Here is a 24,442-nt window from a genome sequence, read left to right on the forward strand (position 1 = left end):
TAATTTTAAAGGAAAGTAAGATGATTTTATAAGTGATGCGATGGGTGATGGGGAGCCAGTGGGCCTCTTTAAGAAGAGGAGTAACATGATCAAATTTACCTTTTTTGTATATTAGTTTTATAGCAGAGTTTTGTATTAATTGCAGTCGTTGTAGTTCTTTTTGAGGGAGTCCGTTTAAAAGGGAGTTACAGTAGTCTAGGTGGGAAATAACTAGGGAATGAGTTAAGATGTTGATTGAGTTGGTATCTAGGATGGGACAGAGTGATCGAATAATACGAAGTTTAAAAAAACAGATTTTTACGACCGAACTTATGTGGTCATGAAAAGTAAGCTCTCTATCGAAGGTGACGCCAAGAAGTTTTATTTTGGTTAGCATTTGTATTGGTAGAGATTTGATTGAGATTGTTCCTAATAATGATTCAGATGTTTTGATTGGAAGAAGAAGCCCGCAAGATTTATCGATATTAAGTGAGAGTTTGTTTAAATGTAACCAGTCGCTTATGATGTTCAGTTTATTGTTTATTTCTTTTATTTCTAAAATGTTAGAAGTATTGATTGGGTGAAGGAGTTGTATATCATCGGCGTAGGCGTAAATTGTAAATCCTATAGATTGCGCCAAAGTAAGAAGCGGAGATAGAAAAATGTTGAAAAGTAAAGGAGATAAGATTGAGCCTTGAGGGATTCCAAATGTTTGTGGTATGATTGAAGCAGTTTCATTTTTTGCTCGGACTTTGGAGCAGCGTTCGTGAAAATAGGATGTGAACCAAGAAAGGGCACAACCTGTAATACCGCAGTCTTTTAATCTGGAGAGAAGAAGAGAATGATCGATAGTGTCAAAGGCTGCAGACAGGTCAAGAGAGATTAGAATAGTAGATTTCTGATGATCGTGATGGTAGTGTATAGTTGAAATAAGTCCTAGTAGAGATAGTTCTGTGGAGTGTGAAGAGCGGAAACCGGTTTGGCATGGATGAAGGGCGTGGGTTTTCTCGAGAAAATCTGTTAGTTGAGTGTGAATAATTTTTTCCGTAAGTTTAGAGATTAAAGGTAGATTTGCTATAGGACGATAGTTTTTAGGTAAAGTAGGATCTGTATTGTGTTGTTTGAGCTTAGGAAAGATGAGAGCAGTTTTCCAAGGGATTGGAACCGAGCTGTCAGAAAGAGATTTGGAAATCATTTCCCAAAGGTATGGGCCGAAGAAAGAGAAGAATTTTTTAAGAAGTGATGGAGGAATGCTTTCCAAAAGGTTATTAGAGGAATTGAGCGATTGTAGAATGAGAAATAGGTGAGATAAAGAGGGCATTTTAAAGTTAGCAAAGAAGCTGAAAGGTAGTTGAGTCGAATCAATAGAGGTTTGAGCAGAAAGGGTTCCGGAATGTTGGTTGTGTCCTCCCTCGTGAAGACTGACGTGAAGAACTCATTTAACTTGTCAGCTATCTCTTTTTCCTCTTTTACCACTCCCTTTCTGTCTCCATCATCCAGGGGTCCCACTTCCTCCCTTGCTGGTTGCTTCCCCTTGACGTATCTGAAGAATGATTTGAAGTTTGTCGCTTCCCCCGCTAGTCTCTCTTCATATTCTCTTTTTGCTTTCCTAACCACTCGGTGACACTCCCTTTGGTGTTCTTTGTGCTCCTCTTGGTTGTCCTTTGTTTGGTCCTTTTTCCATTTTTAAAACGATGCTTTCTTGTCACTTATCGCCTTTTTCACTGCATTTGTTATCCACATTGGGTTTTTTGTTCTATTTTTTTTGCACCCTTTCCTGAATTTAGGGACGCACAGGTTCTCTGCTTCGTGCACCGTGCCTTTGAGTAGGGTCCAGGCTTTTTCTACGGACTCCATCTTCCTTGTGTTGCCGTTGAGTTTCTTTCCCACCATTTTCCTCATGGCATCATAATTCCCTTTTTTGAAGTTGAGTGATGTCGTTGTGGTTCTTTTCACCTTTGATGATCCAATTTCTAGCCTGCACTGTATCGTGTTGTGATCGTTGTTTCCTAGTGGGGCTAGCACCGCCACCTCCTTTGCCGGTCCCCCTAGTCCGTTGAAGATTAGGTCAAGAATGGCATCTCCTCACGTTGGTTCCGTGATGGTCAACTTTATTAAATCGTTTTACTCATAGAACCAATATAAGATCCACAAAATATATATGCTATGAGTGGAGATATCACTTGTATTAGCTTAATACATATTTTCAAATCGAAAGCATTGGCATCTTCTCAGGCTTTCACACCCTTGACGCAATCCAAGCATTGACACAAGGACAACCATTTACCACCCTTCATGGTGTTTCCTCATATGCATGTCTTGACATCGAGGTCCCTGGTGCCTTGACACCCAGTACAACCTGCACCTTCTGTACCTTTGCCAATATCGGTACTGGTGCCATCACTCCAGGAGCAGCTTTGAACATTTTTCCAACAAGAGCTTGCTGGGCTACTGCAGTCACAGCCTGCATAGGCTTCTGCACCTACTTTACCAGTCTCAGTCCATTCCAAGGTTGTGACCTGGTGTCATTCGAGGCACAACTCCAGTTCAGGACCCCTCAATATCGAGCATTGACACCTAGAGGGCACTCGCCACATGCATCATCCTTCAAGGAGCATAGTACATCTATTTCTTCTCTATGTGCTTTGATGCATTTCTAATGTTCATCTTGACACTCCACTCGACGCTCTACTTCACAAACTTCCAGAAGAGCTTTGAGGAATCTGATAATGATCTGTCACTACACTCTAGTGACAACATCCCTGAGCTCTCTGCAGATGAATCTTATGGGATACCATGTAATCCTTCATCACCACCTCCCTGATTTACTCTGGCACGTCCCTGATGACATCATCAGAGATGCGGCAGAGCAAATCAGGGCAGTAGAAGGCCCTGAAGCAGCGTGTGAAGACTGCTGCACACGCTGCTTGAATCGCCGGGTAGGTAGTCGGGCCCGCGGGAAGGGAAGGGGGGGGGGGCGGCAAAGGACTCGGGTCAGTTTAAGAGCCGGGGCGGAAAGTTGCTGGGCTCCTCGATGGGGGCGCTGAGCGGCGGCGATCCCTCTCCTCCGAGACACCCCCGCCCGCCCGCCGGAGGAACAGAGATCAGCGGCTGGCTGCAGTCCCGGCTTGTGGAGGCATCGGCGGATGGTGACGTAAGCGCGCATGCGCACTCCTACCTAAGGTGCCCTACATCTCACGGAAAACGGACGCATGCGGATGGGAGTGCGCATGCGCGGCCTAGCATTTTATTATATTAGATAAAGCAACTGAGCAGCAAGGGTCATCTTCGCTGCTGTTTTTGCTTTCCTATTTTGGGAAGGCGGTATCTCCTATTTCTTTGAAGAGAAGTATTCTGAAATACTAGAATGTACGTGTTTCTATCATGCTGTGCCCACTTACATTTTGGACATTGACATGTGTGAAATAGATGCTCTGGGTGCAAATAACTTTACGTTAGCAGTTCTTGTTCCATTCGACAGTGGTTAATTTGTGAATGAAAAACCTGTATTTTTTATGGTGAGATAGTTTGATTATCCCAGGACAAGCAGGTAGAATATTCTTAACGCATGGGTGACGTCACCGACAGAGCCCCGGTACGGACACTTTTAACTAGAAAGTTCTAGTTGGCCGCACCGCGCATGCACGAGTGCCTTCCCGCCCGACGGAGGAGTGCGTGGTCCCCAGGTTCTTCGTTTCCGCGGAGCGAAGAAGACGCATGTGTTTTCAACGGCTGTTGAAAAATCTGATTTTTGCCTTCCCGCTCGTGAAATTTTCTTCTTTTTTGTTCTTTTTCCCTTCGGGTTTCTTTTCCGTTAAAAAAAAAACAAAAAACTTTGCTTCTTCTTTTTTCTTTATTTTTCAGGCCGGCCCCGGCAGGGCCTGTTGCCACCATACAGGCCTCCGGTTTTGATTTTGCGGAGGCCGTGTTTCCCTTCATGCCCCCTCAGCCGGGCTTTAAGAAGTGCCAGCGGTGTGCACACCCGATCTCTCTCACTGACCCACACAATTGGTGCCTACAGTGCCTGGGTCCAGAGCATCGGGCTGACACCTGCACCCGCTGTGCTACTCTTAAAAAACGTACATTAAAAAATAGACAGATCCAACAGAATATCCTTTTCGGTACCGGATCTGCCATGGAATCGGCCGCGCCGTTGACGGCACCACAAAAGTCGGCACCGACTACTTCAACGCCTGATCCTTCCTCGGGGTCGCTAGCACCAGGTAAGCCGGCTAAGAAGCCTTCCACTTCCCTTGAGCGCCCTCCTGCCACAGCGGCGACGCCGGTCCTCCCGACATCACGCCGACCCCGCAAACGCTCCGCCCCGATTTCGGTGAGTGCCTCGTCATCGGCCTCATCACCGGGGCATGGAGCGGCACCTATGGTACCGAAAAAGAAAAAAGCGGTACCGGTGCCTCCCCTGGACGACCGCATTGCGGCCATACTCCAAAGCCAATTGCAGGAGCAACTACAGCAGCAACTCCAACACCTGTTGCCAGCAATGTTGGCCCCACTCCTTCCGGTACCGGACCGGCCCGAGCCTCGCACCATACCACCGGTGTCGACCCCATCGGTACCGTTGAATACGTCCATGCCGGTGCTAGCGGCTGAACCACTCAATCCTCCCGTGCAACCACGCTCTGATGCCGACCCTCCCCGACATCAAGACTGACACCGGTCCCCCCGAGACCGGGACCGGCACCGGTCTTCCTCCCCCGGTACCGTCTCGATGCGCTCTGGCAAATCTCTCTCTAAGACTCGCCATGCTGAGCCATCCACACCACCGTCCCGTCCTGCACACACCGACGTCAGGGACCCGGACTTATGGGAAGAATCCCCACCCGGTACCGATGATGAGGCTTCATCAACGGACGAGGAACCCTCGATGGTCGATACCGGTTCCAAACCTGAACAGTCCTCATTCACTAAATTTCTGAGGGAGATGTCGGCGGCCCTTTCTATCCCATTGAAATCCGACTCTAAGAAGTCCCAGGCTTTTCTCGACGCCTTAGACTTCGAACAACCCCCCAAAGAATTTTTAAAGTTACCCGTCCACGACATCTTACGGGAAACTTTTTACAAAAATTGGGAAAACCCTCTCGCGGTACCGGGAGCCCCTCGAAAACTGGATAGTTTGTACAGGGTCATTCCTATCCAGGGGTTCGACAAACCTCAACTACGCACGGAAGGGAAGAAAGGCCTCGGCTTTTTTAACAGGTACTTATTTTGTCCCTGGGGCAATGAAGCATTGAGTGACTTGCCCAGAGTCACAAGAGGCTGCCGTGAGAACTGAACTCACAACCTCAGGATGCTGAGGCAGCTGCTCTATGGGTAATTTGCGCGCCTGCTGCCTTCCTTGGATGTGGTAGCCGTTTCTCAGGCTCCCTCTCCGGAATCGAACCCTGATTCCCCGTTACCCGTGGTCACCATGGTAGGCGCAGAAAGTACCATCGAAAGTTGATAGGGCAGACATCCGAATGTATTGTCGCCGTCACGGGGGACGTGCGATCGGCCCGAGGTTATCTAGAGTCACCAAAGCGGCCGGGCGAGCCCGGATTGGTTTTGGTCTGATAAATGCACGCATCCCGGGAGGTCAGCGCTCGTCGGCATGTATTAGCTCTAGAATTACCACAGTTATCCAAGTAACGGATGAAGCGATCAAAGGAACCATAACTCTCTAAGACTCGCCACGCTGAGCCATCCACACCACCGTCCCGTCCTGCACACACCGACGTCAGGGACCCGGACTTATGGGAAGAATCCCCACCCGGTACCGATGATGAGGCTTCATCAACGGACGAGGAACCCTCGATGATCGATACCGGTTCCAAACCTGAACAGTCCTCATTCACTAAATTTCTGAGGGAGATGTCGGCGGCCCTTTCTATCCCATTGAAATCCGACTCTAAGAATTCCCAGGCTTTTCTCGACGCCTTAGACTTCGAACAACCCCCCAAAGAATTTTTAAAGTTACCCGTCCACGACATCTTACGGGAAACTTTTTACAAAAATTGGGAAAACCCTCTCATGGTACCGGGAGCCCCTCGAAAACTGGATAGTTTGTACAGGGTCATTCCTATCCAGGGGTTCGACAAACCTCAACTACCCAATGAATCTCTTCTAGTGGAGTCCACCTTAAAGAAAACCCAGGGCTCCAGTGTTTATGCCTCCACCCCTCCTGGCAGAGAGGGCAGAACGATGGATAAATTTGGCAAGCACCTTTATCAAAATTCAATGCTTGCCAACAGGGCTAATAATTACACCTTCCACTTCTCCTTCTACATGAAGCATCTGGTGCAACAACTCTCCTCCTTACAAAAATACATCCCTGAACGTAAGGTTCCTGTTTTTCAACAACAAATTTCCAGTCTACTCCAACTCCGGAAATTCATGGTGCGCTCCATTTATGACTCTTTTGAGTTAACCTCTCGAGCATCTGCCATGGCTGTGGCCATGAGGTGCCTGGCTTGGCTGAGAGTTTCTGACCTCGACATTAATCACCAAGACCGCCTGTCTAACGCACCTTGTCTTGGTGATGAACTCTTCGGGGAGTCCCTGGACTCAACCACACAGAAACTCTCGGCGCACGAGACCAGGTGGGATACTCTGATAAAACCTAAGAAGAAGACTCCACCTGCTCGCCCCTACAGACAGCAGTCTTCCTACCAACGCAGGTTCTCGGCCAGACCTCTCAACCCACCTCAACAACAGCCTCGCCGACCTCGGCAACAGCATCAAACTCAGGCTCGCTCACAGTCTCACCAACCTGCCAATTCTCTTCCTCCGTCAAAGCCATCTCAGCCCTTTTGACTCCTTTCTCCAGGGCATAGCCAGTCTCCCACCATCATTGCCTCTTCCTCAACCGATCGGAGGACGTCTTCAACTCTTCCTCAGCCATTGGAAGGTCATCACATCAGACCTATGAATCCTCAACATCATTCGCCACGGCTACTCTCTAAACTTCCAGACTCTTCCACCAGACAATCCTCCCATATAGTCTGTTTCTCACTCCTCCCAATCCCTTCTCCTCCTGAGGGAGGTCCAATCCCTCCTTCTTCTCAATGCCATCGAAGAGGTACCCCCAGCCCAAAGGGGTCAGGGATTCTACTCCCGCTACTTCCTGGTTCCCAAGAAGACAGGAGACCTCCGTCCCATCCTCGATCTCTGGGACCTCAACAAGTGTCTGGTCAAGGAAAAGTTCAGAATGCTCTCCCTTGCCACGCTTTACCCTCTTCTCTCTCAACACGACTGGCTATGTTCCCTAGACCTCAAAGAGGCCTACACTCACATTCCAATCCATCTGTCTTCACGCCGCTACCTTCGATTTCAGGTACAGCACCGTCACTATCAGTACAAAGTGCTACCCTTTGGCCTCGCATCATCGCCCAGGGTGTTCACCAAGTGCCTCATTGTGGTGGCGGCCTTTCTCAGGTCCCACAACCTCCAGGTGTTCCCCTACTTGGACGATTGGTTAGTGAAAGCACCTACGTCTCCTCTTGTGCTACAAGCCACTCAGCACACCATCTCCTTCCTCCACCTCCTGGGGTTCGAGATCAACTACCCCAAGTCGCATCTTCTTCCCACACAGTGACTTCAGTTTATTGGAGCCGTCCTCGACACCACTCTGATGAGGGCGTTTTTCCCTTCAGACCGCCAACGGACCCTGCTCCTCCTCTGCCGTCAGGTGCTCCTTCGTCGCTCCATTCCAGCTCGGCAAATGATGGTCCTCCTGGGCCACATGGCCTCGACGGTCCATGTGCTTCCTCTGGCGCTACTCCACCTTAGGACACCTCAATGAACGCTGGCCAACCAATGGTCACAGACCACGGATCCTCTTTCTCATCCCATCTCTGTGACATCGTCTCTTCAGCAATCTCTTCACTGGTGGTTGAACTCCTCCAATCTTTCCAGGGGTCTACTCTTTCATCTACTCCCTCACTCCATGATCATAACCACAGATGCCTCCCCCTATGCATGGGGAGCTCACCTGGGAGATCTTCGTACCCAGGGACTCTGGACCCATCAGGAGCGTCAGCATCACATCAACTTCCTGGAACTCAGGGCCATGTTCTATGCTCTCAAGGCCTTCCAGCACCTTCTCTGCCCTCAGGTTCTTCTCCTGTGCACAGACAACCAAGTTGCCATGTACTATATAAACAAGCAAGGCGGCACCGGATCTCCCCTCCTCTGTCAGGAGGCCATCCGCATCTAGACCTGGGCCATGGCCCACAGTCTCTTCCTCAAGGCTGTCTATATCCAGGGCGAACAGAACTCCCTGGCCGACAATCTCAGCCGCATCCTTCAACCTCACGAGTGGACTCTGGATCCTCCCACACTCCACTCCATCTTTGCTCGCTGGGGCACTCCTCAGGTGGACCTCTTTGCAGCTCCTCACAACCATCAGCTGCCCCAGTTCTGTTCCAGACTCTTCTCTCCTCATCGTCTGGCCCCGGATGCATTCCTGCTCAACTGGAAGGATCGATTCCTCTATGCCTTTCCTCCACTGCCTCTAATGTTGCGGACGTTATTCAAACTCCGCAGGGACAGAGCCACCGTGATTCTCATCGCTCCTCGGTGGCCTCGCCAACACTGGTTCTCCCTCCTGCTCCAGCTCAGCTCCAGGGAGCCCATTCCTCTTCCTGTGTTTCCTACTCTACTTACACAGCAGCATCAGTCTCTACTACATCCCAATCTGTCCTCGCTCCACCTGACAGCTTGGTTTCTCTCGGGCTGACCTCTCCAGAGAATCTGTCTCAGCCTGTCCGTCGCATTTTGGATGCCTCCAGGAAACCGGCCACCCTCCAATGTTACCATCAGAAGTGGACCAGGTTCTCCTCTTGGTGTCTACTGCATCACCACGATCCCACCTCATTGGCGGTGGAAACTGTACTGGTCTATTTGCTCTCTCTATCCGATGCTGGCCTCAAGTCCACCTCAATCAGAGTCCACCTCAGTGCCATCACTGCGTTTTATGAGCCTATCCTCGGAAAACCGCTTACGGCCCATCCCCTGGTTTCCCGGTTCATGAGAGGCCTCTTCAATGTCAAACCACCTCTGAAGCCTCCTCCAGACGTCTGGAACCTGAATGTGGTTTTATCAGCCCTCATGAAACCTCCGTTTGAGCCTCTTGCCACTACTTCACTCAAATTTCTGACATGGAAGGTGCTTTTCCTCATTGCCATCACCTCTGCCAGGAGGGTTAGTGAGCTGCATGCACTGGTTGCCGACCCACCTTTCACTGTTTTTCACCAATGACAAGGTGGTTCTGCGTACCCATCCTAAATTCCTTCCCAAGGTGGTCTCGGACTTCCACCTCAACCAATCCATTGTGTTGCCTGTCTTTTTCCCTAAGCCCCATTCTCATCCTGGGGAACAGGCGTTACACACGCTGGACTGTAAGCGTGCCCTTGCATACTACCTTGACCGTACCAGGGCTCACCGCTCGTCCCCTCAGCTCTTTTTGTCCTTCGACCCTAACCGTCTAGGTCATCCTGTCTCTAAACGGATGCTTTCCAACTGGCTTGCTGCCTGCATTGCGTTCTGTTATGCTCGGGCCGGTCTCTCACTGGAAGGTGCTGTCGCGGCCCACAGGGTCAGAGCTATGGCTGCTTCTGTGGCTTTCCTCCGTTCCATGCCCATCGAGGAAATCTTCAAGGCTGCCACTTGGTCCTCAGTTCACATGTTCACTACTCACTACTGTCTGGATGCCTTCTCCAGACGGGATGGACACTTCGGCCAATCTGTGTTACATAATTTATTTTCCTAATGGCCAACCATCCCTCCTCCCTCTCTGTTAGCTTAGAGGTCACCCATGCGTTAAGAATATGCTGCCTGCTTGTCCTGGGATAAAGCACAGTTACTTACCGTAACAGGTGTTATCCAGGGACAGCAGGCAGATATTCTTACGTCCCACCCACCTCCCTGGGTTGGCTTCTTAGCTGGCTTATCTTAACTGGGGACCACGCACTCCTCCGTCCGGCGGGAAGGCACTCGCGCATGCGCGGTGCGGCCAACTAGAACTTTCTAGTTAAAAGTGTCCCTACCGGGGCTCCGTCGGTGACGTCACCCATGCGTTAAGAATATCTGCCTGCTGTCCCTGGATAACACCTGTTACGGTAAGTAACTGTGCTTTTTGGAAAAGCACCCCCCTAGTTAGTATTTTAGAGAGCTAGAAGTCTTGAAAAATATACATTTGCATTTTTAAATATCAACAGATTCTCTGTCCATTTTGTTTTTTCAATAGGTGGCTGCAGTAAGCACACTTGTAAACAGAGGAGTAACACCTAAAGCATTTGTGTTCAGAAACTACAATCACCTTCCAGGTAGCCAGTCTCACTATTTGGGAGGTTGTCAGTATAATCTATGGCAAGCCATTAGAGCTTCATCTGCTGCTCCGGGATATTTTCAGGAATATGTACTGGGTGAAGACCTTCATCAAGTAAGTTTTATTTATTTATTTTTTTTTTTGTTTGGGGGGGGGGGGGGGGTGCTGTTTCCTATCTCCTTTTCCTCCCTCACAATAATATCATTTTTTCTAATACAGCATAATCCCATTTAACCAGCACTCAACTAACTGTACTTTCAAGTGACCGGCAAAAAAATATTGCCGTAAAAAAAAAAAAATTGTCTCCCGTGCTTCTGACCCAACAACCTTCAAAATCATCTTTGCTCTCTTGACCCACAAACCTCCCTTCCTCTCTTTGGCCCTCGAAGCGGCAGCCAGCCCAACAATCTCCCTCCCTCCAGCCCCTGAAGCAGCAGCTGGCCCAACAGCTCCCCTCTCTCCGCGCAGGCAGAGTTTGGTATCTCTTACCTGCGCTCTCCTGAAGCAGCAGTGGCAGCTGGTCAGCAGAGGCAGCACTGTAAACAGGCTGCTCGCAGCCAGCCCTGGCAGAGCCTTTCCTGTGCTGTGTTACTTCCGACACAGCAGAGGAAAGGCCTTGCCAGGGCTGGCCACAAGCAGCTTGTTTACAGTGCTGCTTCTGCTGACCTGCTGATGCTGCAGGAGAGCGCAGGTAAGATATATTGGTTCTACCTGCGCAGAGATATTGAAGACAGACCTGGGGGGGGGAAGGGGCATGTATACTGGACTTGCGGGGTGAAGGGCAGGAGAGGGGAGGTGGATGGATACTGGACCCATAAGTATGTTGGGGGGGGGGAGAGGAAGGGGATATGGATACTGGACCTACAGTGTGAAGGTGGGGGAAGATGGATGGATGCTAGACCCATTAGTGTGTGTGTGGGGGGGGGAGAGGAGAGAAAGTGATCTGGACTAGAAAGGAAACTGGGAAGAAAGAACAGATGCTGAACCTACAGGTGGGGAAAGGGGGATGACAGAGAAAGAGAGAGTGACTCAAACCAGAAAGGTAAAGTATGGGGTAAAGTATTAGTTAGGCCTATTTTTAAAAGTAACTCTCAAGGACCAGAAATGGTATGTATCCGGCATCAATCCCCATGGGTGCAAGATAACTGAGAGTCTACTGTATTTATAAAATTATTAGTTGATAGTGATGGAACAACTGTAGATGTTTTAAATCAGAAATTCTTACACACTGTAGTATATGGTCCAGGCATATAGAATATTTGCCATATATACTCAAATATAAACTGAGATTTTTGGCCCAAAAATGGGGGCTTATATTCAGGTCCTCAAGTCTGCACACTACCCCGCCCCCATCCGGACCTGTTGCAGACCTCCCGCAACCTTGCCTTAAGCCCTAGTGGTCCAGTGGTGGAGATTTGCATGTCTGTCACTTCCATTATATGCATATTCATTAGGGCTAGCCTGAAAACACGATTGGCCTGGTGGTCCTCCAGGACAGGGTTGGGAACCACTGGAATATAACACACATGCCCCCCTCTCTTTTGGGGGGTAAAAAGGTTACCTCAATTTATAATCGGACCGGTTTATATTCAAGTATATACAGTATTAGTGTAATTTTGTAAATGAACATTTACCCCCTGTTTTGTTAAGGTTTTATCAAGCGTTTAGCGCACGCTAAATATATGCGTGCTCTAACCGCTAACGCATCCATAGACTAACATGCACGCATTAGTGTTTAGCACGTGGTTAGTGCGTGCTAATATTTAGCGTGCGCTAAAACGTTTAGCGCACCTTTGTAAAAGGTACCCTTAGTCTGACTTTGATTACTGTTGATATCACTCTGTTGAAGTAACTTTTTATTTAATGGGTATTCATACTTTTTTGCTGTCATTTTCTATGATTCTATATTCAATAATAATAAAAGAATTCCAGCTTTTATACTGACCTAGTATATAGGTGGGTCTTGATTTTTCGTCCTATTACATGATATTGGTTCATTAGATATTCTATTAGAATGTATCGCTTTTCTACTTGACTGCTAAGAGTAGGTTCTACTAATGCCTATCTTATTTTTATATCTTCAAAATATAACAGTCTATTTTATAAAAATCAATAAACATCCTCATCATTTTCCCCACACAATTTACTTCATAATAAAATTTGTATAACTTGGAACATTATTTTAGAAACATCCATCCAGATGTGCCCTTGAGTTAAAATATCTAACTTTTATATATGCAGTCTGAGACACCAATACTGTATGTTGTGCAGCTTGGAAGGACATAACTGAACTAACAACACTGCTATATCTGCCCAGCATCGGACCCAGGCAGTGGAGGATTAAGTATTCTCTCAGGGTTTCCGCAGCTGGCATTGTGCTTGTTGCAGGTTTCCGGGTCTCGCTGTGTCTTTTTCAGGTAGAAACCGACGTTTCAGCCACCATGCTGTGGCTTTCTTCAGGGTAAGCTTTGAAGTCTGCAGTGTGACTTTATAAATAGTGGGTTCACTGACCTGATTGAGAACAGAGCAGTCCACCAATTTGAATTTTGGTGGGAAAGTCAGTTGGTCAGAAATTTGAGTTTTGTTGTGAAAGTCCAAAGAATGGAAAAAGTCTCTGGTAGGTTTAAAGATGTAGGATTAAGTAGCTTGCCCAAGGTCATAAGGAACTGCCATGGGATTTGAACCTGGGTCTTCTTATTCTCAGCCTACTGCTCTAACTTTTAGTTCTCTGCTTCTTTAAAAACATATCCATGTGGAAATAGCAGTAATTACAAATGGATATCCACATCACATAGAGATTTCAAGGAGATGTGACTTGGGCAGGATTGAATTCTACAAAGGGAATGCATGTTTATGACAAAAAATTCCCATGTCAGGATTTATACCAGCTCAAAGGCATAAAAGGTTTTAAGAAAATACTGATTTTGGTCAGGGTTTTACACAAAGGTTTAAGGGGATCATTCATGTCTACCTCCAGAATTGAAACCAAGTTAAAATTGTGGCCTCACTACTTAGTTGGTGTCACTTTCAAATGTGGAAATTTGTGAAGTTATGATTTCTGTTTGTAGTTGCCAATGCTTCCATGTGGAAGGTGCTGGGTCATATATGTGCACTCCTGCAGGTATTTTAGAAAAGACTCTATGATCTTTTTATGAAACAGTTGACCTGGATTTCTTAATTTTGATCTTTTAAGTAGATGGGTTCCATGAGTGTTTGGTTGATGATTCTCAATGCTTGCTTTCAATCAGCTGATCCTATTTGAATATAAAGATGATGCCCACTTTAACCAACTGTATGAGAGGTATTTGGTAAATAGAATTTACATTAAATCCTATTCTTTTCAAACCTAATGCAGAATCTTCTTTTCTGATTCAGTATTCTTATTTTTCTTATATGAGTAAAGTAAGCAAGAAAACAAGTCAGTGGAAGCAGTTATTAATGCAAGGCATGTCTGTCCAGGCAGTGATGTGAAGTGGTTACCATGGCGTCAACAAACCTTGCTTCCAAATATCAAACTCTGTATTTCCAAGTCATATATACCTTTCACACTCTACTAAATTATACTCCCTTTGCACAGCTTAGCAAGAACATTTAAATAGAACTATGGCCTTGAATAAAACCATACTACTGCTACTATTTATCATTTCTATAGCGCTGAAAGACTTAATACATACTGTATTTATTTTGGCAATCCAAGAGAGATTAATAAAATCCAAACCAATTAGTGCCAGTGGACAGTGTGGCGTAGTGGTTAGAGCTGCAGCCTCAACACCCTGAGGTTGTGGATTCAAACCCTTCACTGCTCCCTGTGACCCTGGGCAAGTCACTTAATCCTTCTCTGCCCCAAGTACATTAGATAGATTGTGAACCCACTGGAACAGATAGGGAAAATACTTGAAGTACCTGTATGTAAACCACTTTGGGTTTAGTTGTATAATTACAAAAAGGCGGAATATTAGTCCCAATCCCTTACCTTCCAGTTGTATCAGTTATTTAATGACAATTAGCAACTAATTTTCCGTATTTTTCGCTCCATAAGACACTTTTTTTCCACCCAAAAGTGAATGGAAATGTCAGTGCATCTTATGCAGCGAACACGACCCCCACCCCATACCTTTTTAAAACATCACCCTTCCTTTTAAAACACCTTCGTCCACATGCCCTTCCTTTTAAAACCCTCCCCCCCCCCCACCCACCCGCCCTTCCTCACGAGAACTGACGCCAGCCATTCAGAAAGAGACGTGGGCCCAAGCAGCAGTGCAGAAATCACGCTCCTGTCGGCCCATACACCGCTAGACCACCAGGCTTAAGAGGCGTTTAAAAAGGTACTGCAGGGAAGATTGCATGCATTTAGGCTGCAAAAGCCCAAGGGAATGGTCTAATTTAGGGGGTGAAGAAAATCTGGGCACGAAAGCCGAGCGGAATTTGGGTGTGATAGTATGTGATGACATTAAGGTGACCAAATAGGTTGAAAAGGCGATGGCGAAAATTAGGAGGATGCTAGGGTACATAGGGAGAGGTATGGCCAGTAGGAAAAAGGAGGTATTGAGGCCCCTGCATAAAACTCTGGTGAGACCTCATTTAGAATATTGTGTACAATTCTGGAGACCACACCTTCAAAAAGATATAAACAGGATGGAGTCAGTCCCGAGGAAGGTTTCTAAAATGGTCAGTGGTCTTTATCATAAGGCATATGGGGTCAGATTTCATGATCTGAATATGCATACTTTGGAGGAGAGGAGAGATACGATAGAGACGTTTAAATACCAATGTGGCATAACCTTCACACCCCAAATATTCACATCACCAATGGTACCTGGCATCCCTCTCTTTGGTCAGACCATTACAAATATACTTTCACCATCAACTGGCCTCAAAATAACATAAAATCCGAGCCCCAAAAAACAACTTTCAAATCTAGACAGAAAATTGAACCTGCTACATTCTGGGATAAAGTGGACCCTGCAATCGTCTCCTTTGACCCTACAAATTTTGTAAACCATTGGCGTACCCTAAGTGAAACAACCTTGAATGAGCTAGCCCCAGAAAAAAACAAACACAGAACTTGCAGACACTCCGACAAATGGTTCGACTCTGAACTTCTCCTACTAAAAAGGCTTTGCAGACAACTTGAAAGATCCTGGAGAAAAAAGAAACAAGATCAAACCAAAACTGCTTGGAGAAACCAAATCAAACAATATAACAACAAACTTAAGGAAAAACGCAAAGCATACTACTCTAAACTAATTGGCACCAACACCCCTGACACAAAAATACTCTTCAACCTAGTAAAAAAACTTACGGATACTAACCCATTCCTAGCCACTCAAGGTAACAAACCACCAACAGCTTCCCAATAGAGAATGACACGGTGACAAAATTCATCACCGTCCCCGTCCCCGCAGATAACCGCGGGAAATAATCCCATGTCATTTTCTAGTGTCTATTTCAACCTCAATCCTTCTACACCAGCATTCTTCAAAGCAAAGCTTGCGGGTCAGTGGTTGTGGCCATTCATACTCTTATTCTTCCCTCTGTCCTTAAACAATGTCATGAAGATGGTTTCCCACGGTTATCCGCGGGGACGGGAACGGTGATGAATTTTATCACCGTGTCATTCTCTACTTCCCAACTAGCAAACCACTTCAAACACAAGATCACAATTAGAACTACCTTCAACAACTCATCAACCAACCTCAACGAGATACTAATAACCCCCACAACGGAAGAAGCCATAACTGCAGACAGAACCTGGACCACTTTCCCAACTCTACAATGGTCCTACCTGAACCGACTCTACAAAAAATATAGCCAAACCTCATGTGACTTGAATAACTGCCCATCGTATCTGCTTACAAATGCCTCCCCTAAATTCAAAACCAGCCTCATGCAATGGATGAAAACCACACTCAAGGAAGGTCAATTCCCACAAGAACTAGGTGAGATTATAATCACCCCTCTACTGAAAGATCAAAAAGGTCCTATAGACATTCCCACCAATTATAGACCCATCGCCTCGATCCTATTGTAGGTCAAACTGATAGAAGGACTTGTGGCACAATACCTCACCAACTACCTAGATGACCATAACCTACTTCATTCCTCTCAATCAGGATTCAGATCAAACCACAGCAAGGAGACATTGCTAGCAACACTACTAGACATAGCCCGACAGTACCTCAGTAAAGGACGCAGGATCCTAATTATCCAACTAGATCTTTCCGCCGCTTTCGATCTTGTTGATCACACCATACTACTCCAGATACTAGACACAATAGGGATCTCTGGCGAGGTTTACAATTGGTTCCAAGGATTCCTCAAAACAAGAACTTAGAGTTAAGCTAAAAGATACTAAATCAGACCCATGGTCAAACCCCTGCGGAGAGCCACAGGGGTCTCCACTATCACCCTTTCTATTTAATCTCTTCATATCCTCCCTCGGTACCACCTTAGACAACCTAAACGTAACATCTTTCAGCTACGCAGACGACATAACCATTCTCGTCTCCTACGATACCCAAAACCTCACCTCATCAGGACACCTGGAAATAATATTGGAGGAAGTAGAAAAATGGATGACAAACCACAAACTGAAGCTGAACTCGGACAAAACCAAATTCCTAATGCTAGAAATGGACAAAAATCCATCCATAACAGACCTGGAAATTAAAACAACCAAATACCCAATACAAACCTCACTCAAAATCCTGGGAGTGCTGATAGACAGATGCACAATGCAGACTCAAATCAACAAAACTACCCAAAAAGCATTTTTCACAATGCGCAACCTAAGAAAAATAAGAAAATTCTTTGACAAAGAACAATATAGGATCATAGTTCAATCCCTTGTACTAGGCCTTGTAGACTACTGCAATATCCTCTATCTACCATGCCCCACAAACATGATCAAACAACTACAGACCGTTCAGAACACAGCTCTCAGACTAATCTATTCTCTCAGAAAATTTGACCACATCACCAATGCCTACCTAGACTCACATTGGCTACCGATTCGAGCTAGAGTTCAAACTATACAGTCTACTCTTCAAAGTAATTTACGGTACTGCACCTGCCTATCTAAACAATCGCCTAAATCGTAACCTTCCACCCAGAACAAGGAGAACACAGACCCCATTCTCCTACCCACCACTCAAAGGCACTCGTCGCAACAAGCTGTATAACCTCCTAGCAACGCAAGCAGCAAAACTTGAACCCCCCCATCTCCAAATTGTTAACCACAACATCTGACCTCAAAGCATTTCGTAAAGAAATCAAAACACTTCTATTCAAAAAGTATATTCAATCTACTTAATCTCCCCCTCCTCCTATCCCCTCTATAGCTTTCCCAAGTACAGCCCTCTCCCTGGTACCATATCTTCAATCGTCCCAAAAAAGTAACTGGAAACCCAAGTAATCAACCTGAAACCTAATATCTCCTACCGAAACCAGCTATCTACCAATGTAAGGAAGCCGGATATTTTTCTATGTAACGTAACCTGAAATAATTTCCAATGTAATGTAATCTGAATCCTCAATTTGTAACCTGTACCAGAAATTTTCCAATTTTCCATCCTCCTGGAAATGTCCAGCTCTCTTCTAATGTAATCCGCTTTGAACCGAAAGGTACAAGCGGAATAGAAATCACTAATGTAATGTAATGTAATAAATGCGCATGAGATGTCCCTTTCATTTGAAAGGAAGCTCTGGAATGAGAGGTCATAAGATGAAGTTTAGAGGTGATAAGTTCAGGAGTAATCTAAGGAAATACTTTTTTACAGAAAGGATGGTAGATGCATGCAGTAGTCTCCCGGTAGAGGTGGTGGAGACAAAGATTGTTTCTGAATTCAAGAAAGCATAAGACAGGCACATGGGATCTCTTAGGGAGTGGAGGAGATAGCAGATGCAGACTAGATGGGCCATTTGTCCTTATCTGTCTTCATGTCTCCTTCACTGCAGGTGTGATCACTCAGCTCAACTACTCTGCATCAGATCTTTGCACTCTGTTGCAGACTCTACACTCCCAGTCGTCTGGAGTCAGATGCATTCTTCCTCGACTGGCGAGACAAGTTTCTTTATGCTTCCCCTCTTTCTCCCCCCCCCCCCATTCTTTTAGTCAGGCAGACTCTGCTCAAGTTTCAACAAGACCAAGCCACCATGATTCTCATCGCACCTGATGACCACGTCAACCTTTCCTTCTCCTCCTCCATCTCAGTGCATTGGAACCCATTCCCCTTCCATCGTTTCCAACATTGCTGACACAGAACAAGGGATCTCTTCTCCATCCCAGCATATGTTCGTTAGCTCTCATAGCATGGCTTCTTGCTCCCATTGAGTAGATGCTTTTGCACTAACTGCACCAGTGTCAACCATTATTGAAGCGTCTAGGAAATCTTCCCATACTGCGTTGATACTGTTTCAAGTGGACTCTCTTCACAGTCTGTTGTAATCTTATGTCATTAGATCCAATCGCCTGTCCTCTGTCATTAGTCCGGGATTACTTTCTCTACCTCTCTAACTCTGGTTGCAAGACCACTTCAGTCAGAGCTCATCTCAGTGCTATTCGTTCTTTTCATACACCACTGGACAAAAAGCCATTGTCTCTACAACTTTGGGTTTCCAGATTCATTAAAGGCCTTTACCATACCAAGCTACCTCTCAATCCTCTTTCAATGACTTAGGACCTTAATGTTGTACTTTCCACTCTAATAAAGGCTCCATTTGAACCACTTTCAACTTCATCTCTCAAGTACATTATTTGGAAAGTAATATTCCTCATCTCTTACAACGGCATGCTGAGTCAGTGAACTTCAAACGCTTGTGTCAGATCCACCTTATACAACAGTCTACCACGATAAGGTAGTTGTCTCCGAATTTCATCTGAATCAGTCTATAGTTCTTTCTGTCTTCTTTCCAAGACCTCATTCTCACCCTGGTGAAGCTGCACTCCACACATTGGACTGACTGTACATGTGCTCTTGCTTATTACTTGGATCAGACCAAACTTCACAGAACTTCCACTCAGCTGTTCCTCTCATTCGATCCTAATAGAATTGGAGCTCCAGTAACCAGGTGAACCATCTCCACATGATTAGCAGACTATATCTTTTTTTTTTTTTTTGCTATGCTCGGGCAGGGCTGACACTTGAAGGCCGAGTCACTGCACATAAAGTTAAAGCAATGGCAACTTCAGTAATAATAACAACTTTATTTTTGTATACCGCAATACCATAACAGTTCAGAGTGGTTAACAGAGTAAGAGACTACACATAGGCAAACAAAATATCTGTAAAGCAGTCACCTGGTCCTCAGGTCACACATTCACATCCCACTACTGTTTGGAAAATTATTCTAGACAGGATAGTCTGTTTGGCCAAGCAGTTCTACAAAGTTTATTTTATAAATGCCAACTTCCCTCCAACCCTGTTGGTTTTGCTAGGCTCATGGTAGTTATCAATAACCCTCTTCTCAGAGGCTTGATACCGGCAGCTAGGGAGTTCCACATGTAAGAATATTCTGCTTGCTTGTCCTCTGATAAAGCAGTTACTTATCCTGTAGCAGGTGTTATCTGAGGACACCAGGCAGATATTCTTACAACCTTTCCAATTCTCCTAGTTGGCTTCTTAACTTTGTTACTGAACTGATGGTCCCACGAACTAGCTTCAGGCAGAAAGGCACAATTGCATGAGCAGTGCGAGTAGTCTTCAGGTTTTTTAAGTAACTGCAATTTTTGGCTGTCCGTACTGGGACTCCTTGGATGGCATCACCCGTAGGTGAGAATATCTTCCTGCGGTCCTCTGATAACACCTGCTACAGGTAAGTAACTTACGTTATATAATATTTTGTTTGCTCTAATATTTCTTTACAAGTTTGTATACTTTGGGTATATAATATTGAATATTAAAAAAATAATCTATAGAATTAGGGAGTAATTTGAATAAGCGAGGACCTTAAAAATGTAAGTATATGAGAGACTGGGATGTATGTTTGTTTGTTTATTAAGGTACTTATATACTGCCCTTCACAATACCATCAAGGCAGTTTTTTCATTCCATTACTCTTAAGTATTTTTCCTATCTGTCCCGGTGGCTCACAATCTACCTACGGGACCTGAGGCAGCAGAGGATTAAGTGACTTGCCCAGGATCACAGGGAGTAACACGGAGATTGAATCTGCAGCCTCAGGGTGCTGATGCAGCTGTTGTAACCAGCTGGCCACTTCTCCTTTGGGAGGCCTCTGAAGCAAGAGGAATGGGAGGAAGATTGGACCAGCACAGCACATCTGGGAATGTCTGCTATGATCGTGGAGAATGGATTTAAGGTACTTCTGCAGTGGTACTTGAAGTTGGAAAAAATGTATGGAAGGGGTGCTGATGTTTGCTGAAGGATATGTGCGGTGACTGGCACATACAGTCATATGTGGTGGGAGTGTGATGTTTTCCAGAAATTCTGATAGCAAGAGTTTCAGTTGTTTTCTCAGCTGTTTCAACGTTCGATATGTCCTTCCATTGAGCTTGCATGGCTGAACATGATAGTGCTTGGATTAGCTGATAGGGAAAATATGTTTCATAGAAACATAGAACATAGAAAGATGACGGCAGATAAGGGCTACAGCCCATCAAGTCTGCCCATACCATTGACCCCCTATTAAGTCTACTGGCCCCCTTAACTCTACTGACCTGCTCTATTAAGTCTATATCCTAGCGACTCTATTTATTGGTATGACTTCCGCAGTGATCCCATATAGGTATCCCATTTGTTCTTGAAGTCTGGGATACTGCGGGCCTCGATCACCTGTACTGGAAGCTTGTTCCAATGCTCTATCACTCGTTCCGTGAAGAAGTACTTCCTGACGTCTCCACAAAACTTCCCTCCCCTGAGTTTGAGCGGATGTCCTCTTGTGTTCGAGGGTCCTTTGAGAAGAAAGATATCATCTTCCACCTCGACCCGTCCCGTGATGTACTTAAATGTCTCAATCATGTCTCCCCTCTCCCTACGCTCCTCAAGAGTATAGAGCTGCAATTTGTTCAGTCTCTCTTCGTACGAGAGACCCTTTAGCCCCGAGACCATCCTGGTGGCCATCCGCTGAACCGACTCAATTCTGAGCACATCTTTACGGTAATGTGGCCTCCAAAGTTGCACACAGTATTCTAGATGAGGTCTCACCATGGCTCTGTATAATGGCATCATGACCTCAGGTTTCCTGTTGACGAAACTTCTCTTGATGCAACCCATCATCTGCCGTGCCTTAGATGAAGCCTTCTCAACTTGAGTAGCAGTCTTCATGTCTGCACTGATGATCACTCCCAAGTCTCGTTCTGCTGTAGTCTTGGTCAAAGTTTCTCCATTCAAGGTGTAAGTTCTGCATGGATTTGAGACTCACTGCAGGAAGATTAGTGATTGCAATGCAGTGGAAACGAGTGTGACCACAGACTAGCGACAGGTGGTAGAGAAATTTGGCCAGTGGTGCTCCTTATATAAATGTCTGCAGTGCACATGCATTTAACAGACTTTTTGAGAGACTCTGGGTCATTTCTAGCACTGGAAGAATGCTTTTTTTCGTTAGGCTTGTGCTTGCCCATCATCACCTGGAATACTGCGCCCAACACTGGTCACCATACATGAAGAAGGACACAGTACTAATCAAAAAGGTCCAGAGAAGAGTGACTAAAATGGTTAAGGGGCTGGAGGAATTGCCGTACAGTGAGAGATTAGAGAAACTGGGCCTCTTCTCCCTTGAAAAGAGGAGACTGAAAGGGGACATGATCGAAACATTCAAGATATTGAAGGGAATATGCTTAGTAGATAAAGACAGATTGTTCACCCTCTCCAAAGTAGAGAGAACGAGAGGGCATTCTCTAAAGTTAAAAGGGGATAGATTCCATACAAACGTAAGGAAGTTCTTCTTCACCCAGAGAGTGTTAGAGAACTGGAACGCCCTCCAGGGATTCAAGACAAAGTTAGACAAGTTCCTGCTGAACCAAGAATGTACGTAGGTAAGGCTAGTCTCAGGGCACTGGTATTTGACCTAAGGGCCGCTGCGTGAGCGGACTGCTGGGCACAGTGGATCACTGGTCTGACCCAGCAGCGGCAATTCTTATGTTCTTATCAATTAACTGGGTTTGTTAGCTTATTTGGGAGAGGTTGGGGGTTAATGGAATTTAGGAGTAGGGCAAATAATTCTGCTGGTTGTTGGTGTGAGGGGAATGGGCACTTCAAAGAATCAATATGCATCCACTGTATGTTTCTCTTTTGTTGAAAAACTTAATAGAAGTGTAATTAAAAAAATAAAAAAGAATTAGGGAGTACCGTATTTTTCGCTCCATAAGACGCACCTGACCATAAGACGCACCCTAGATTTAGAGGAGGAAAACAAGAGAAAAAAACATTCTGAAACAAATTGTGCACTCAGCTGTAAGGTTTGTTAGTGGCCCCCACAATATATGGTTGGTGGGGTCACTTGAGAGGCGCCCTTACAAACGCCAGGTCCCAGGTTCAGTTCCCTCACTGAAGATTCACCAGGAAATAGAATCAAAAAGGCACAGCCAGAGGTGATTGCATAAAGAATATATTATAGGAATAGGCTTACAGAAAAGCAATATTTATAAGCATTACAATTAAGCATTACAATTAATGAGAGAGCAACGCAGTTTCCCTGCCTTACAGAGTTCAGAGGAAAAGAGAGACATAGAAGCCTGAAGTTCCAGGAAAAGGCAGAGAGAGAGAAAAGGGGGATGGGGTGATGGTCCAAGCTTCGTGTTCCATAGATAAAAAGAAGGACAAACAGAGAAAGAGAGAGCTTCTGATGTGTTGCAGAAAGGAGGCTTTTATAGCTTGGAATCCTATTCTGAATATAGAAAACTATTGAGCTTCAATAGAAGTTAAATCTCCCCCTCCTTAGTAAACTTGTGCTAGACAGCCGAAGAATAGGCTATGGTCAAATGTAATTTCCAGTATGCCTCTGACAATAGTTTCTGATTAACTTTAGTTATCTGTGCACCTGGACCCATTGTCCTAAGCTCCCTTTTAATCAAACATTAACACATTAACACCTTTTAGCTAATCATGATTCAATCAGGGCTATTTAACACCGTCTTTTCGGGCCATATGAAACAGTCTGCCTACACTCAGGGTCTATCTACATTCACATGCCAAAGTCAGATTAATATAATTTCCCATAGGCCTTTGCTGACATTAGCTATGCCAACTGAAAATGCTGATTGCTAGCGATAGCTATGCTGACATCAGCCTCTCTCACTCCCTGCCAGGCTCTGCACCCAACCCTACACTCAGGCTCTGCACCCTGTCCCCAGTCCCTGCCAGGCTCTGCACCCAGTCACTCCTCCCTGCCAGGTTCTCCTCCCTGCCAGGCTCTGCACCCTGTCCCCCCCCTTCCCTGCCAGGCTCTGTGCCCTGTCCCACTGCCCTAAAATATCACCTGCCCCCCGTCATCTCTGGTGGTCTAGTGGTAGGCTGGGACAGGAGGGATCTGTCCCAGCCGACTAACAAATTTTCCTCCTCCAAACCCCCCCCACCCCCCGGTACCTTTTAAAAAAAAAACCGCCTTTCCTTTTAAAACACCCCCCCACCCTGCAGTACCTTTTTTTTTTTTTTTTAATTGCAAGATATCAGAGATGTTTATTTCCAAAAGCTATCATTTAAATTAATAAATGCAAAATAAAATACTTTTTCTACCTTTTTGTTTGAACACGTTTTTATCTGTTTTTTCTTTTCTGTTTTTATCTGTTTCTTCTGTTTGTGCAGGGTTTCCTGTCCCTCTGACATTTCTCCTATTCCCAGGTTCACCATCCTTGTTCATTCTGCACCCTTATTTGCCGTACCCAGCATCTTCCTTCTCTGTCCCTGTCCCTACCCTACCTCCATGTTCCAATCTGCCCTTTTTGCAGCATTGTCCCTCAGTGTCCTAATCTCCTACATTTTCCAGCATTGCCTCTATGTTCCATTGTTCCTACCCTCTCCCTGTCTACCATTGACAGTCTGCATCCCTGACCCTGATATCCCTACTCGCCTGTGCATCTCTCTTCTATGTTCTTATCTCTCCCCATGTTCAGCTTCTCCTCTGTCTCTTCCCTTCTTCTAAAGATCCCCTCCCCTCCCCATCTCATCTCACCTAATGGCCACA

At 45.7% G+C, this 24,442-nt stretch overlaps 1 protein-coding gene across 4 annotated transcripts in view; it reads left to right on the forward strand.

Moving 5' to 3' along the window:
- Positions 1 to 24,442, forward strand: part of PNPLA8 (patatin like phospholipase domain containing 8) — a 163,541-nt gene that overhangs the window by 93,933 nt on the left and 45,166 nt on the right. For all 4 annotated transcript variants that reach the window (XM_033959135.1, XM_033959132.1, XM_033959133.1 and 1 more), the window contains one exon: positions 10,223 to 10,417. In XM_033959135.1, coding sequence (XP_033815026.1) covers positions 10,223 to 10,417 — 195 coding nt within the window. The remainder of the gene's footprint in view (positions 1 to 10,222; positions 10,418 to 24,442) is intronic.

This window comes from Geotrypetes seraphini, chromosome 9, assembly GCF_902459505.1.
Source record: "Geotrypetes seraphini chromosome 9, aGeoSer1.1, whole genome shotgun sequence".
In the NCBI taxonomy this organism is placed as follows: Eukaryota; Metazoa; Chordata; class Amphibia; order Gymnophiona; family Dermophiidae; genus Geotrypetes; species Geotrypetes seraphini.